Raw genomic sequence first — 15,897 nt, 5'->3', positions numbered from 1 at the left:
GAATTTTGCAGATTATTGTTACGAGTGATGTTTTCTACGAGAAAAAAATAATTCGAAGCACAGACATTGAAGTACAGCACTTGTTGTCATGACAACGGTGGGACGCCAGCACAGGCGCCTGCTTGCAAATGGTGCCTCTCTGCCAAGGGTCAATGCGCGCCGCTCGGTTGACTTGCACCTTGTGCACGGTCTTTTTTTGTGCACGGTCTTAGCTCGGCAGACACAAACGGTAAGTGCAGTTCCATTCATAAGGTCTGTGGCGCGCTCCTTTTCTTTCGCGAGGAGGGAACGGTGCATTGGAAAGGTGCTCAGTGAGAGTTGCACGACTCAGGATGCCGTTTCGCAGGTTGCTCGTTCACCACGAGAGGCCACAAGAGAATAGGTTCGAGAGCCCAATTATCCCAGCCCGCAGGAAGCACGGTCGCTCATCGCGCCGAGAGTAGTTCTCATCTAAGAACAAAAGGCCTGATCCAAGGATTATGTAAAGCACGCGCAATACAGCAGCATAGCACTAAGGTGGGTTAATTTCTGTATATCTTGTTCCATGCCTATGTATGCATAGTAAGCTGATTCTTGGATGCACGCTGGCTTCGGCAGTGTGGTCACTAGGGTGCACGGCCAAGATTTAAAGTTGTCTCTTTGAGGCATAACCCTCTTGATTGCGCTATGCGAAATGCATCGAAATATAGCGAAATGTAGTAGCAGGTCTGAGCATAGCTAGAAAAAGGTGGGGGGGTGGGGTGGATATGGCAGACATGTATGACAATAAACCTGTATGTATATTGTGTGGCATCTGTCGCCGTCCATTCTGTGATGTGCGGCGTTACAGGAAGTTTACGCTTAGTCAGGCATGTTATTGTCTTTTCGTCAACTTCCTTGACAACTATTTTGTTTTGAACATAAAAACTCAACTTCGGCTTCACGTGTGCCTTCTTCACGCGACACCACTGCTCTATGGTGAAGACACCCTACCAAGTTATAAAGCCATCATGTTGCAGCGTCAAGAAAATGGTTCTGAAATTTTGAAAGAGGTCAGAAGTGCCCGTTTTTGTAGCGTCCGTATGTGGGATATGGGTGCGCCGGACCGGGGACCACCACTGTCCACACCGGTTCGTAAACATAGGCCCTGAAGTTTAATTTCATAACAAAAATGAGTATGGCTGCAAAAACAAAAATGTGCTTGGATTTGGAAGGTTGCATGCAGACCTTTGCAGAAGAACTGAGGATTGGGCGAGTTGGTGGTTATCCATCGCATTAAAAACCAGCGTTAAAACACACACAAGAGGACGAGACGAGAGACACGGAAGGCGCTGAACTTACAACTGAATTTTATTCGACAGTAAGAAGTCAATTTATACAATACACACACACATGTAAGATTGTCCCGTCAAACGCAGATGTACTGTAATCACCCAAATGCGATAAACCCCCCGCCCTCAAAAAAAACCATTAAACAAATTTCCAAGGCAGATGCGCTCTCGTCAGCCCTGCTACCCACAATGAAGACACCAAAAAAAACATTAAACAAATTTCTAAGGCACGTGCGCTATCATCAATCCCGCTACCCACAATGAAGACACTTCATTGTGGGTAGCGGGGTATATATGTAGCCTTCAGCATCTGTTATAATGTGCTTCGGTATATATATGACGAAGCGTGCCTGGAATTGTTAGGATGCTCAAATACCCGAGATGCAGTGTGTGCAGTGCAATAGTCTCTGCTTTAATGCCTGTAATGACTTGACCCGAGTTTATTTGGTTCTGTATGAATCCGACAATTTCTTGCATTTATTCTTTGCTGTGAACTTCTTTGTTCAGAGTCTAACCATGCGGAATACCCTTCAAACCGGTCTTGGTTGCTTCGGTTGTGTCTTTGCATTGTTGTTTTATCATTTCTCAGGGCAAAGTTCTCAACAGGCTTCTGGAGTGAGGCACTGCGCTCCACTTGATCCGCACCCAAGGCAGCTTACATTCTTAATGACTTCATCATTAAATGCTGTAATGCTTCTGTGTCGCCAATGAACAGAATGGTTGCTAGCCATAGCAGGTGAGTTGTGATCATTTAGAGCAAGTTCTTTTCTCCTAGACTGCTCATTAACTAGGTCAGGTGCACTGTGGTCATTTTCTTCAGTAAAGGAAAGACTCCTCATATCTCCTGCTTTTCCAGTGCAGTAGCTTTTTTATGACTTTTGATAGAGCTTCATTGCTATGTATTGAAGCTTCATACTGATCCCAGGAGCTATAGTCATGAGCATAGTTACATCAAACCTGCTGATTTCTGGTCTAAAAAGTTTGCCTATTGGCCTCGCTTCTTTCTGATGCATCCTGAGAGCTTAAATAGCGAACTGATGCACGTGGATTTTATTCGGTAGTATGCTGCAGTTCCGCATTCCTTCGCATCACATTAATCTATAACAGATGGAGGCGCAGCTTCCAGCTGCTTTTGGAGCTTGGCTCCTAGCTCCCAGTCATCAGGCGCTCTTTGTTTTCATATTCCGCATTGGTTGGGGATGCCTCTATCAAAAGAATGGTCAGATTAACATGCAGCTCAACTACGGGTTTGGATAGGGAGGATGGCGGGTTGCCAAGATTTCAATTACTGTTGCAATGACAGCTGAGTGCCGTGCACGACAAAGCTTTTCAAGTTGAAGAGAAAAGTGCACAAGTAATGCTGGTACGAAATACCGTCGGTGCTCGGTGTTTCTGTCGCTCTAGTGCAGAAACTGGTTGTCTTCTTCTTCAAGGACGTCGGGTCCTGGCTGCAGGCAGTGTAAAGTTCTACACTTTCAGTGTTCTCGGTAGCAGCTTCTGTAGTAGTCTTCAGCTCTCCATTCATACCTTCAGAGTTCTGGGTTTTTGGTACCATCCTTCTGGGAAGTGACCATAGTTCAAGACCCACAAGGGACAACAAGGCAGAGCTATTAACTGGAACCTTAAATGGCTACTGAAGAAAGATGATAGGGTACGTTAGAAGTGCTAGCTGCAACGAGAGCTTCACCTCTTCTGTGATGTTCAGTTCATCGGTACCAATTTCCAACTAAGCTCTCTGCAGTGAGTGCCTTTGCAACTGGGGCCATGTGTCGTACTATTTTCTGCCTTGTCGGCGCCGTGCCCACCTCTCTTCCTCTCTCAGTGCTTCTCTGTTCTCTCCAACAATTGTTTCTTTTGTCAATTAAATTAGTCTGCACAGATCCTTCGATTTGTCAGCAAAGTTTTCACCTCTTGGCTGGACCAAGCTTACCTGCCAGCTGGTACATCTGGTCATATTTGGCATAACCATGGATCCAGATTGTTCAGGGTTATGAACCAACCCCATTACAAGTCTTGGGGGAATGTATAGTATGTGGATAAAAATGTCCACTATTTGTTTGAGCTAGCATGATGGGTGCATTTCGAGCACATTTGATTATTGTGGTTGGCTCAGAATTATGCCTTTACTGTGCAGGACGTGGATGAAAAATTTGCTCGGGATTCTCTCCAAATTCGGCTAGCTGGCACTGAACCAGAGCTGGTGCAAGCAGTGCTTGCACTTGGCAAGGTGAGTGCACTGTGTCAGCTATGTTACATGCATTGCATTAAATAGTTGTCACTGATTTCACTTTGAATTGTTGTCACTGTTTGCCTACTCACCTTTGCTTTGCTGTGGCTGCATAAAAGCATTACAGAAAACATGCTAACAGCAGTTAATTATGAATGACATACGCACTGGGGGTAGTGTGAGGGATAAGGGTGACAGCAGTTGGCAAAACAGTAAAAAAAGAAATGTTTCTGTAATTCAAGTCCGATTTTCTTTTTATTTGTTTGTGCCTTTTCCCCTACTTAATACTGTGTTGTAGCCCCTCGGTTCAGGTTCTTTGATTTTGGCTGCATGGTGGTAGAACTAGCCAGGAAAGAGAATTACAACCCATCTGTAAATTTTCATCCTTTGGGTAATGTTTCAGTCATGACTACACGCCAGTTGACCTGTGGGATCCTTTTGCAGTTTCTTTCAATCTGCAGTGGTTCTTTGTTTCAGGATCTGTGCAAGTTTCTGGAGCAAGGAGTTGTCCTTGGCACCTGAGCAGAGCAAGAAATGGTGTGTGCAGAATGTCCCCTCTCTGCTCCTAGCATGCGTGTATTCTTATAATTGTCCTGCATTTGATCGAAGCATGGCCTTTGCTGGTTTGCATATTTTTCTTTTTCTCTGGTTTCTTTCACATTTTTTTTCTTTTCCATGATTCCATGAGGGGTTGTCAGAATGGCATCATACACGTTTTTTCGATTGTGGTTGGTTGTGATTGAGCCTTAGCGTAAGGCATAACTTATGTCAGCTTAAGAAGTTTTTTCACAGGCTTTGTCTTTGGTGTGTTTGATGCCTGAGGTCTGCACGTAGGTGGAGTTTCAAATATGATACATTCACCCCACTTCTTCATGAATAGGGGAGAAGGAGATTGAAAGAAAGCGAGGAGAAAGTTAATCAAAGTGGCTCACATAACTGACGAGTCAGAGCCCATTTTTTGAAGTAGCCATTCTTTTTTTCAACTGCCATCGTGCTTGTTGTAGGTTTGACCTGCGCACTGGTGTTTGTGTGTGATGACCTGTGCTCGTCACTGGACGAGGGGCAACTTCTCACAATGGTGCGTCTATTCTTGATGCCGACGGACGCCTCGGAGGTGTCTCTTGCTCGACTGGCGTACCCAAGCACGGCTTTGCAGCGGTTGCCATAGCTCAGCAACGTCACTGCTGACAGTGAGTGCAAGTGCTTTACTTTGCCACGGTTGCGAACCTGCGAGGTCTTGATTATCACCTGCAGTAGTTGTTGATGTGTGTAACGAAGGGCTCCAAGAACTGGGGTAAAACTTTTGAGGTTTCTTGGTTCTTGGCAGTGCTTCCATCTTCCCATGACAAGGACACTGTGTGATGCCTTGCTGCATTTGCCGAGCTTTTATGCTTCTGCTTGTGCATTTTGTTGAGTGCAACATGTTTGGCACCTAGCACAGTCTACTAATGTGCCAAACTGTACGACTTTGAACATAGTACTTAACAGGAGGCAACAGAAGGAAGGAAATGCCCTCTGTTTTGCAGTGCAAGCTCATGAACATTGTTCCTTCATTCAGAGAAGGATCTGTTCCAAGGAAGCTGCACCTGCCATTTCATTTCTGACTCTTGTTGCAGAAAAGATAACGGCCGCTTTGGAGACTGAGGATGTGGACACCGTCGCGGAGTTGCTTCTTGCTGATCTTGGGGAGGCTGCTGGAAAGATTGACCAACCTCTTACTGTGGTGAGCTAACAATTTTTTTTTCCCAAGTACAGTAAAAGCTCATTGATTTGGCCTCCGTTAATTCGGAAATCCGGATGATTCAAACTGACGGCTCGGTCCCAGCGAGTGTCGGATGCTCGCTAATTCAGACGCAATGGATCTCACACCGGTTAATTCAAATGGACTTCCGAATGGAGGCTGTGTCCAGGTATGAATGACGCGGCAGGAGATCGTCGAAATAGCTTTACTCAAACCTGAATTTCATGCTGCATAGTCGCTTGCTTACCTCTGAGGGCGTGCAATGGCAGGCAGGACGACGAACGGGTGGCCTCATATCGGAGAACACTGACAGCGTAAGGTCTGTTTGATTTGGCTGCACTAGTTTCATGGAGTTCTGCAATGTTGGTGCCAGCATGCAGCATCAGCTCCAAGTGCACCTTGCCACTGGCTGCTTCCAGAAAGAGTGATAGAGTGCAGGCCTGGTTGTCTGGTAGCCTCGGTGTTGCCTTCAAATTACAGCCAGCTGCATGCTGGCAACATCATCGGTCACCGTAATCTCATACCACATGACGAATTTTCATGCGGCAAAACACAGTGCAGTGTTGCATGTAACCAGGCCCAGGAAATCTTCGTTTTAAAAAAGTTGTTGCATGTACAGTCGAGCCCACATATAACGGCCCCACTTAAGACGAACTTTCGGTTGTAACAAACGAGACCTGCGCAACCGTCAAAATATACATTATTTCAATGGCACAAAATCACACGTATAACAAACGTAATTAAGCCCTGCTGATCGGTTACAGCGAACGGACGGTGTAAACCCGGCGCTGTGATGCAGGATAACCTGCCTCCAACCCCTTTGTGCGCCCGGCGTACGGTATGCTTTCGTAAGCCTCATCACGAGCGAACTGCCCGCCCTGTTTCGTGCCGCACTTGAGCGAGCTACCCTTTCGTTGCCGACGCGACTTCCAAGATCGCCCTCCCGCCCCTCCTCGCAACTCCACTCCTTTATCCTCACCCTCTTCCAAATCCACGCGTGGCCTCTGCGACCAACCACGCCGCCGCCAGTATCGATCGCGGAGGCCACGCACTGTGAAGCTGGCTTTCCGTGGGAGCCAAGAGGTGGCTGCACTGACACTCACGGACGCCCCTCATTGGTCTCTCCGATGGCGCTGTGCATGTGTATCAGCTTGATTGGCTTGATTGCCACCTGTGCATGCTGCACGCCCACCCCATCACGCGCTTTTGTCACTCTTGTTGCGGTGCGGACGTTTCGTTGGCTTAGTTCAAATCTTGGGCCCTGGTTGTAATTCGGGATGGCGGACGGGAACACCGAGCCCACTTCCATTGTGTTCAGCGGTAGAGATTATGAAAGCGGCCTGTGCGGTGGTGACGGCCACTGGCTAGCAAAACTGCTTCCGCAAGGGTGGCTTCGTCGACACAGTGTCTGATGCCGAGCCTGATTCTTCGGCAGATGACCAGCCCAGCGGCAATATGTGGCGGCGTGTCACCAACTCCGACATGGGGGTCATGACATTGGTTGGAATGATTTTATTTCTGTTGATGACGCCAACACCACGGAACAGTGCACAAACGAGGGCATCGTTTCTGAAGTGCGGGACGAGAGTGACGCAGAGGAATCAGATGAGGATGAAGCTTCGGAGCCAGCACCCATAAGCGCGCTTGTAGCAATGAGCTACATAGATAGCCTCAGACAACTCGTCTATGCCAAGGGCCTCGGCGATAGCACGCTTCTGCTTAAAATAATCTGGAAACCTCAATCATCGGATCTGCGCTGCAAAAAGAGACGATCATCGCGGACTTTTCCGCAAAGAAAAATTTTTTTGTTTGACAAGCAGCTGTCTTTAAAGCTCTGGTCCACTTACTATGCACTTCGGGATATAACTAGCGGACGCCGTGTGATGCTCATGTTTGTTATAAGCGGTCTCGACTGCATAGCACAGATGATTTACAAGATGCGCTGAAATGCTACCCATGGGACTTGACTTGACCGCTTAGGTTTACAGTTCTGATGCCACTAACAGCTACTTGCCTCCTGCTTTCTAGACAGAACTGTCAATAATTCACTAATGACATAAGCCATCCTTTGTTGTCATTAAAGTTGCCACAGTGGCTCAGTGGTTGTGGTGCTCAGCTGCTGATCCAAAAGGTGTGGGTTCGATCCCAGCTGCCGCTGTTGCATTTCGATGGAGGCAGAATGCTTGAGGGCCTAGTACCGTGGGATGCCAGTGCACATTAAAGAACCGCAGATGGTCAAAATTATCTGAAGCCCTCTATTACGGTGTCCTTTATTGTCTGAGTCACTTTGGGAAGTGATCGAAAACAAGCGTAGTGCTTCACAGCTGCTGCCTCTGCTTTAATGCACGAGTGTTTGTTTGTTACTGTTAAGTTTTGTGTATGACGTGTGCTGCACCATTTTTATTTGAAACCTTGCAGAAAGCCCCATGTGGATTCTAAGGCAACAAGACGACGCCATCTGCGCTACTTTGGACCTTCTTGCCAACATATTTGGTACAGTTGTGGAGCACTCGGTCAGCAAGGGCAGCAGCCGATCAATTTCGGCAGCTGATGCAGAAGTTGTTCAAGGTGCATTCCTAGCCTTCTTCCTTGCACGTGTGCGTGCGTGCATGCTTGTGTGTATGTGTCCTCATTTTACATAGAAACACACTCATGAGATGAAATGCAAGTGTCCAATTACTTAGGGTTTCAGAGGCTGCTTTAGCCAGTTTTGGGAACTGTGGGTGCACAAAGCTTAATACAGGGTCACGTGTGGCACTTCGCACAAATGAAAGAATGGAGGCGTTGCAGAATAAAAAAAAGCGCACAATGTGCAGTTAGTGAGCTGTGTGTCATCCCATAGGAAACATGTTAGTCTGGTCAACTAAACCGATGTTAACGAGTTTGATTTAAACAAATTCTTTAAGTTTTGTAGTTCAAGTAGGATTCAAAATTCGCCTTCATGATTGCTGGGGCGACGTGCAGGGGAGCATGAAGGCGTTCCGAAAAGTCGAGCAGCAAATTGTGGCGCATGTGAAATTTCAGTCACAATTTACTGCAATGTCTCACAGAGGTACAGAGAAGTCAGAAAAATCAAATGCATTCCAATCTTAAAGTCTGAAGAATTGGTTAACAGTTGTATTGCAGAATAAGCTTTCAAGTTAGTTTCGTTTTGCGAATGCTTCTTTGAAGCAGAACCCGCATTTCAGAACTCGTTCATTTGTGGGAAAATTTGTTGCATTATATTGTACAGTATCCTGAGAGGGTGTTGGAAGTATTGTATATATGTGGGTAAGGACCACATTTTTTTCCACCATTTTGGCAGATTTCGGCCTTTACCTGAAAGCAGAATTTTACTGTTTCGTCATCTGACTATAGTCTGGGGTCCTATAAGAAGTTTGTTTTAGCAGATGTGCCACTATAAAAGGCATATGTGAGAATGCTAAGTGTATCCAAATATATGTTATATGAAAGATTGAATAAAGTGGCCATGCAATGAGAGGGCAATTGCAAATGGAACATTTATTGTGGTTTCCCAGGGCTGCCGGGTACCCACCGGAGATAAAAGGAGTACAAGTTTTCTGCTGGTCTGGTGCTCAGCTTCTTTAGGGTGAAATGCTTGGGAAATGGGTCTTTGACCCCACCGTGAGTAAAAGAAAAATAAAACCTTGTTTCATGGCACTCGGCCACAGCTGCCCTTGCGCCATAAAAATTCATTCATGTGTGAAGAAGAAGGGCATCCTATATTTACTGAGGAAAAGAAGAGGTGGCCGCACTGCCATCGCTCAGACCGACTGCCTGCTGACCTGAATAGACCAGAGACTCGGTCACCGCCGTGGTTTCGCCGCCGCCTCAGCATTAACCTAAGCCCCCGTTACATTCGGTGGAGGTTCGGTTTAGCATCCTCGTACCACCCTGGACCTGTGCAACCTCACGCTACCGACCCCCGCTATGCCCGCTATGCCTGAAGCCGCCCACCACCAAGCCGTGCAGGTTGGCTCACTAGGCCTCTGTTCCGGCTCCCTCCAGCAGCGGGTCCCGGCACTCTTCAGCGGTACTGACAATCGTGACGCTGAAGACTGGCTCACATCATACGAGCGGTTGAGCACATATAACAATTGGGACGATACCACCAAGTTGAACAATGTCATCTTTTATTTGACTGGCGTTGCCAACCTGTGGTTTCGAAACCACGAAGCAGACTTCTCCACGTGGACTGCTTTTAAGGCGAACCTCACCGAAGTGTTCGGAGGTCCTGCTGTGCGCAAGCTACGCGCCGAACACCGCTTGCGCGAGCGCTCTCAGCAGTCGGGTGAGACGTTCACCAGCTACATTGAAGACGTGGTCAACCTATGCTCGCGTGTCAACCCCCAGATGTCCGAGGCGGACAAGATCAAGCATATTCTGAAAATCATCGAGGATGATGACTTTCAGATGCTGCTGTCGCGAGATCTCCGCACCGCTGCCGAAGTCGTCAGTCTCTGCCAGAGCTACGACGAGCTGCGCAAGCAGAGGCTCATCACTCGCCAGCACGCAGCAGCGGCTGTCGAGTCGCTTGCCGGCCTGTCGGCTGCACCTGACCGCTCGCAACTGTTGGCGCACATCAAAGATTTTGTGCGTGAGGAAGTTGCAGGTCAGCTGTTGCTTCTGCCATCCCCTTCCGTGCAATCTCCATTCCTGGCGCCCGACCTTCCCACTGCCATCAGCGAACAAGTGCCTGAGGCCCTTCCACCGGCCCCTCCGCCCGCACCAGCACAGCCGCCCGCACCTGTCGCTGCACCCCTGACCTACGCTGCCGCCGTCGCACGGCCGCCTAACTACCGCCCAACCTACGCTCCACCTCAAGCGTCTGTGCCTCAAGTTCCTCACGCTCCGACGCCTTTTTTGCGACCGCTTCGGCAATTTGGCAATCTCTGGCGTACTATTGATAAATCGGCCTATTTGTTACTCTTGCGGACTGCCTGGTCATGTGGCCCGGCTTTGCCGTCGTCGTGCGCTGATCTCCCCAGTTGCCGGTTACTGGCCTCCTCCCAGTGACTACTCACTGCCAGCCGAGACGCCACAGAGTCGCCCGCTTTCCCGTGATCGCACCACCTTCTCCACCCGGCGGTCACCTTCTCCTCGTCGCCGCTCCCTTTCTCTCATGTGTCGGCACCCGAATCTTTCGCAAGAGGAAAACTAGACGCCGCAGTTCTTGAGGCGAGAACTGCGCCACCAGCGAAATGTCCAGGGCCTCAGTTATGTCCCGCCAATCTGATCGCCGTTTCCGTAGAGGGTGTTTCTGTTCTGGCGCTTGTGGACACCGGCTGCCATGGCCGCCTCCTTTTGCCGCTCGTTGCGAAAAGGGACGACCCCACTTTCTGGATTCTCGCTGCGCACCGCAAGCGCGCAGGCTATTGCGCCGTTAGCGGCGTGTACGGCTCGCGTCGTCATTCAGGAAATTCTCTACGTGATTGAATTCATTTTACCAACCTGCTCTCTTGAGATCATCTTGGGTTGAGACTTCCTGTCCCGCCATAACGCAGTCATTGATTGTGCTCGTGCTGAACTTGAGTTCTTTGCGCTCAGCGGTTCCACGCCGCTCGGTGGCCCTTCTGCTACTCCTGCCAAAGCCGTCGTTGCTGAAGACACTGAACTGCCTGCCTGTTCTTCTGTTCTTGTGCCCCTCACTTCTGACCTTGTTCGCGACGGCAACATACTTTTTACACCATCGCCCCTCTTTCTGTGCCGCAAGTACCGCTCCATACCTTATGCCGTCCTCACTCTGTCAGTTCGCCTTAGCGCGTTGTTCGTGACCAATCCGTTTACATATGCTTCCGCTGTGCGTCGCGGTGAGTGCCTGGGTACCATGCAAATCATTGACTTCATTCTCTACCGCGATGAAAATGACAATTCCCCATCCCTTGACGTTAGTGCCGTCAGCCCGCCGGTTCCTGCACCCGACACTTCGTCTCCAGACGTTTTCCTTCCCTCCATCGACGCCTCTCTTCCTGCACCTCAACGAACTCAACTTCTCGCTCTGCTTCATCAATTTCGTTCCTCCTTCGATTCACACCAACCCGCTTCGACCCGCATGTCGACTGTCGCCCACCATATCGACACCGGTGACCACGCCCCTCTACGTCAGTGCCCATATCGTGTCTCAGCCACTGAGCGCCAAGTTATTAAAGACCAAGTTGACACCATGCTTCAGAGTGGCGTGATCCAGGCTTCACACAGTCCCTGGGCTTCTCCCGTGGTCCTCGTGAAAAAGAAAGATGGCTCTATTCGTTTTTGCGTTGATTACAGCCGCCTGAATAAGGTCACATGAAACTCTTTCGCGCATTGATGATGCTCTGGACTGCCTTCAAGGAGCGGAACTCTTCTCTTCTCTCGACTTATGCTCTGGGTACTGGCAGGTCCCCATGGCAGCTGACGACCGCCCTAAAACCGCATTCGTCACCCCTGATGGCCTGTATGAAATTACCGTCATGCCTTTTGGCCACTGTAATGCTCCGGCTACTTTTGAGCGCATGATGGACAGCATTCTGCGTGGCCTGAAATGGAAGTCGTGCCTGTGTTATCTCCATGACATCACGATATTTTCGCCCGACTTTGCCACTCATCTATCCCGGCTGAAGCACGTCTTAACATTCCTTACGGACGCTGGCCTTGAACTGAACTTAAGAAAGTGTTGATTTGCTGCTCCTGAGCTGACAATTTTAGGCCACGTTGTGTCAAAAGAGGGCGGCCGCCCCGACACCGCCAAACTTCGTGCTGTGACTGCGTTTCCAAAACCTACTTGCATTAAGGAACTGCGCAGCTTCCTAGGCCTCTGTTCCTATTTTAAACGTTTTATTCGCAACTTTGCGGCTATTGCTGCCCCTTTAACTGAGCTTCTCGGCTGCATTGTGCATTGTTCGAGTTGGTCGCCTGCCTGCGACGATGCCTACAACATCTTGCGCAGTCTCCTCACGGCACCACCTATCTTGCGTCACTTCGACCTGCAAGCCCCAAGTGAAGTACACACGGATGCCAATGGCATTGGCCTCGGGGCTGTGCTCGCCCAACGCAAGTCTGGATTTGAGGAATATGTGGTTGCTTATGCCAGCCACACCCTCACGAAATCTGAATCCATCTACTCCGTGACGGAAAAAGAGAGCTTGGCCATTGTTTGGGCCCTTGGAAAGTTTTGACCTTATCTCTATGGCCTTACGCTGTAAGCAACTGCCTCATCACTCTGCTGGACAGTTGCAGCCACTGCAGTGTCCTCCTCGCCCCTTCGACTGTGTTGGCATCTATATATACGGCCCTCTGCCATACACCGCTGCTGGCAACCGCTGGGTCATTGTTGCCATTGACCACCTGACCCGTATGCAGTAACCGCCGCGCTCCCAGCTGCTACAGCTTGTGAAGTGGCGTGCTTCATTTTGCAGCGCTTTATACTTCGCCACGGTGCTCCTCATGAACTCTTCAGTGACAGAGGATGCGTATTCTTGTCTGATATCGTTAAACCTCTACTCGCCGAGTGCAATATCATTCATCAGACTTGTACAGCCTACCATCCGCAAACAAACGGTCTAACTGAACGATTTAATCACACTCTGAGCGATATGCTAGCGATGTACGTTGCTGCCAAGCACACGAACTGGGACCTCGTTCTACTCTATATTACGTACGCCTACAACACTGCTACTCAGTCCACTACCGGTTTCTCCCCATTTTTTCTGCTCTACGGCCGACATCCATCCGCTCGCGTCGACACAGTTCTTCCATACCGCCCTCCCTCATCTGAGTGTACAACTATTTCTGAAGCTGCCCAGCACGCTGAAGACTGCCGCCAGATTGCACGGTCGCTCACGGCAGACACTCAGGGGCGCCAGAAACACCGCCATGACGACGGTCAGCTTGATCCGGATTTCCCACCTGGTTCACTTGTCTGGCTGTGGATTCCTTCCACTGATCCCGGCCTATCAAAGAAACTTCTTTCACAATACCATGGCCCCTACCACGTCCTGGAGCGCACATCCTCCGTGAACTACCTTATTGAGCCCCTCACACCATCTTCCGATCTTCGCCGACGTGGTCGCGAGAGTGTGCATGTCCAACGACTGAAGCCATACTATGACCCGGTTGTGTTGTCACCACCCTGAGTCGCCAGGATGGCACCTTTTCTCCCCGGGGCCATTGTGAAGAAGAAGAAGGGCATCATCCTATATTTACTGAGGAAAAGAAGAAGATTCTTGGCTGATCCCCCAGTTTGGGTATGTGCCATCTTTTGATAAACTAACAACAACAACAAGAAGAGGTAGCCGCACTGCCATCGCTCAGACCGAGCGCCTGCTGACCTGAACAGATGAGATACTCGGTCGCCGCCGCCTCAGCATTAACCTAAGCCCCCGTTACACATGCAACATTTATTGTGGGATCAAGTGAGCAGATGAGTGAGGGCATGAAATAAGCTCTGATAATTGTACTTGAAAACGGCACCAGTCTAGTTTTATTTTTGCGGCATCTTTTTGTCTCTCTTCCGCAGCGACTGATATTTTGTCCTTTGTTGTTTTTGCTTTCCCCCTAGCTCTGAGCAGTCAAAAGCACAACTGCATGATTAGGCATGCACATGTGTCTGACATCTCAATCCTTCCCTAGTTGTACAGCTAGTTTTATGAGCAGCTGCACGACATGCCTTTCCGTCTGGCTCAGGCAATGCCCCGGTGATGCCGATAGTATTTGGCCGCCTCAGCACCTTGATAATGTGTGTTGCGGCTCCGTATCAGTTGAAAAATTCAGCTCTCAACTGTTTCAGCCCTGAATCAATGAGCAGCTCCACTTCGTACCTACACGCCTTTTAGTCAGCTGGAGGGCAGCTTGCGTCATGTGGCTTGTGCGATGCCGAGCTCTGGCCGTATCAGATCCCTGCGCCGTGCTCAGCCAGGAGTGAAGGTACTGCACAGAAGCTACTTTGTAGAGTTGCGTTTTTTGGCGTGGAAACATTTTTTTTTTCGCTCCTAGGAGGTTTTGCGCGGACATTCTGTAAGTACTGTTGTGCAGAATCGCTGTGTGTCCGCCGCAGTGGCTGAGTGGTTATGGCGCTCGGCTGCTGGCCCGAAAGACGCGGGTTCGATCCCGGCCCCGGCGGTCGAATTTCGATGGAGGCGAAATTCTAGAGGCCCGTGTGCTGTGCGATGTCAGTGCGCGTTAAAGAACCCCAGGTGGTTGAAATTTCCGCAGCCCTTCGCTACGGCGTCTCTCATAGCCTGAGTCACTTTGGGACGTTAAACCCCCATAAACCAAACCAGAATCGCTGTGGTTCACAGTTGCTGTGAAACTATTTTTTATTTAACTGAAGGACATGCACAATAGTTCGTCTTATGCAGATTTCTTTTGCATTGGATCCTATGGGAAACCAACCAATTGATCACACATTGTTCACCTCATCTGAGAATTCATCCCAACTGAGTTTGTTTCAAGAGGAGTTGACTGTAGTTCATTGAACCGAGAATTTTGCTGTTTCAGTGTTGGCAATGCTCCTTGTAATATGATGCAATTAGGTCATTCTGATGCCTTTGCCTTTCTCCCCTATCTTTTTTTTTTTTGCAAAGGGGGTAGGGCATTTTGTGCCGTAAGCACAACTGGGCTCACCACTCATGGTGTGTAGGTTCTGCATACAATTGCAGTGCCCCTATTTTTTGCACTTAGAAAGTTTTCTCCAAGAAAGGAAAAAGGAAAAGCACAATCCTTCGACACAGGTTTGCACTGACAGGTTTACACCAACAGACTTCTGATAAGGGAAGTGGAGTACTTATGATGTATTCCATTTTCCTCTGTAATGCCCTACGTCCCTGAGGGTAAATAAATAAACAGAAAAAGAATACATATGTAAATGTTTACTTTAAATGAATAATTGAACAAAGAAACAGGTATGTTGCTTAAAGGCCACGCTGGCATTCGTGATTGTTCTGAGTTGAAAGCAGATATATATATATCTCTAAATGCTGAACTGAGTCATTTAGTTTGTCATTATATTTGACTTCCGTTTGCTTGAACTGAGAACATATTAGCACTCCTCTGCCATTTCTGGCTAAGCCCTTTGTTCTGTTTCAATTTCCTGCTTTCCCCAGGTGCACTTCCTGGGTGGCCTGTGGCTGTTGCACCTGGATGCCAGCTGTTGTGCCGTCGCCAGCAGCGGTCGCCAGGGGGCGTCACTCTCCCTTGCAAAGGAGAAGCTTCAGTCTCTGGCTGTCGCTGTTTCGGCCCAGCTGCTGCAGACAGTTGAGGACATCAAGTGGATCTTGGTCGAACAGAATCTTGGTGGATATGGTGGCCTGTACAGCAAAGAAAAATAAAGGAAGCATGTTTGGGACGGGAATCATGGGAGTGTTTAAGGGATACACTCGGTGGTTGGAGGAGCTTCTTGTAATCTAGGTGGTTTGTGACTGAAAAAAAGAATGTTGTGCACAGTAAAATGTTTACAGAGAAATGAAAAAGTGGTGGCTGGTTGCAGTGCACACCTTTTAACTCCCGTGATGCGCAGGGCCAAACAGCGAAAGTCATTGATCGGTATTTTTGCAAGAAGTTACATAGTGAGGGTGTCAGAAGCAGTGCATTGTATGGTGCACAAGAAGTCTGGCAGAAATATTCTGCAAAAAAGGAAGACATTG

The 15,897-nt window shown here is 48.8% G+C and overlaps 1 protein-coding gene across 1 annotated transcript in view; it reads left to right on the top strand.

Moving 5' to 3' along the window:
- The first annotated feature begins 105 nt into the window (after positions 1–105).
- Positions 106–15,897, top strand: part of LOC144112730 (uncharacterized) — a 31,507-nt gene continuing 15,715 nt past the window's right edge. Inside the window, exons 1-9 of the mRNA XM_077645556.1 lie at positions 106–229; positions 347–516; positions 1,900–2,046; positions 3,445–3,537; positions 4,015–4,074; positions 4,542–4,727; positions 5,154–5,260; positions 7,697–7,846; positions 15,358–15,547. Coding sequence (XP_077501682.1) covers positions 7,829–7,846; positions 15,358–15,547 — 208 coding nt within the window. The 5' untranslated portion in view covers positions 106–229; positions 347–516; positions 1,900–2,046; ... (3 more) ...; positions 5,154–5,260; positions 7,697–7,828. The remainder of the gene's footprint in view (positions 230–346; positions 517–1,899; positions 2,047–3,444; positions 3,538–4,014; positions 4,075–4,541; positions 4,728–5,153; positions 5,261–7,696; positions 7,847–15,357; positions 15,548–15,897) is intronic.

The sequence above is a fragment of the Amblyomma americanum genome, chromosome 1 (genome assembly GCF_052857255.1).
Source record: "Amblyomma americanum isolate KBUSLIRL-KWMA chromosome 1, ASM5285725v1, whole genome shotgun sequence".
Lineage (NCBI taxonomy): Eukaryota > Metazoa > Arthropoda > Arachnida > Ixodida > Ixodidae > Amblyomma > Amblyomma americanum.
This window is presented reverse-complemented; position numbering and strand designations above follow the sequence as displayed.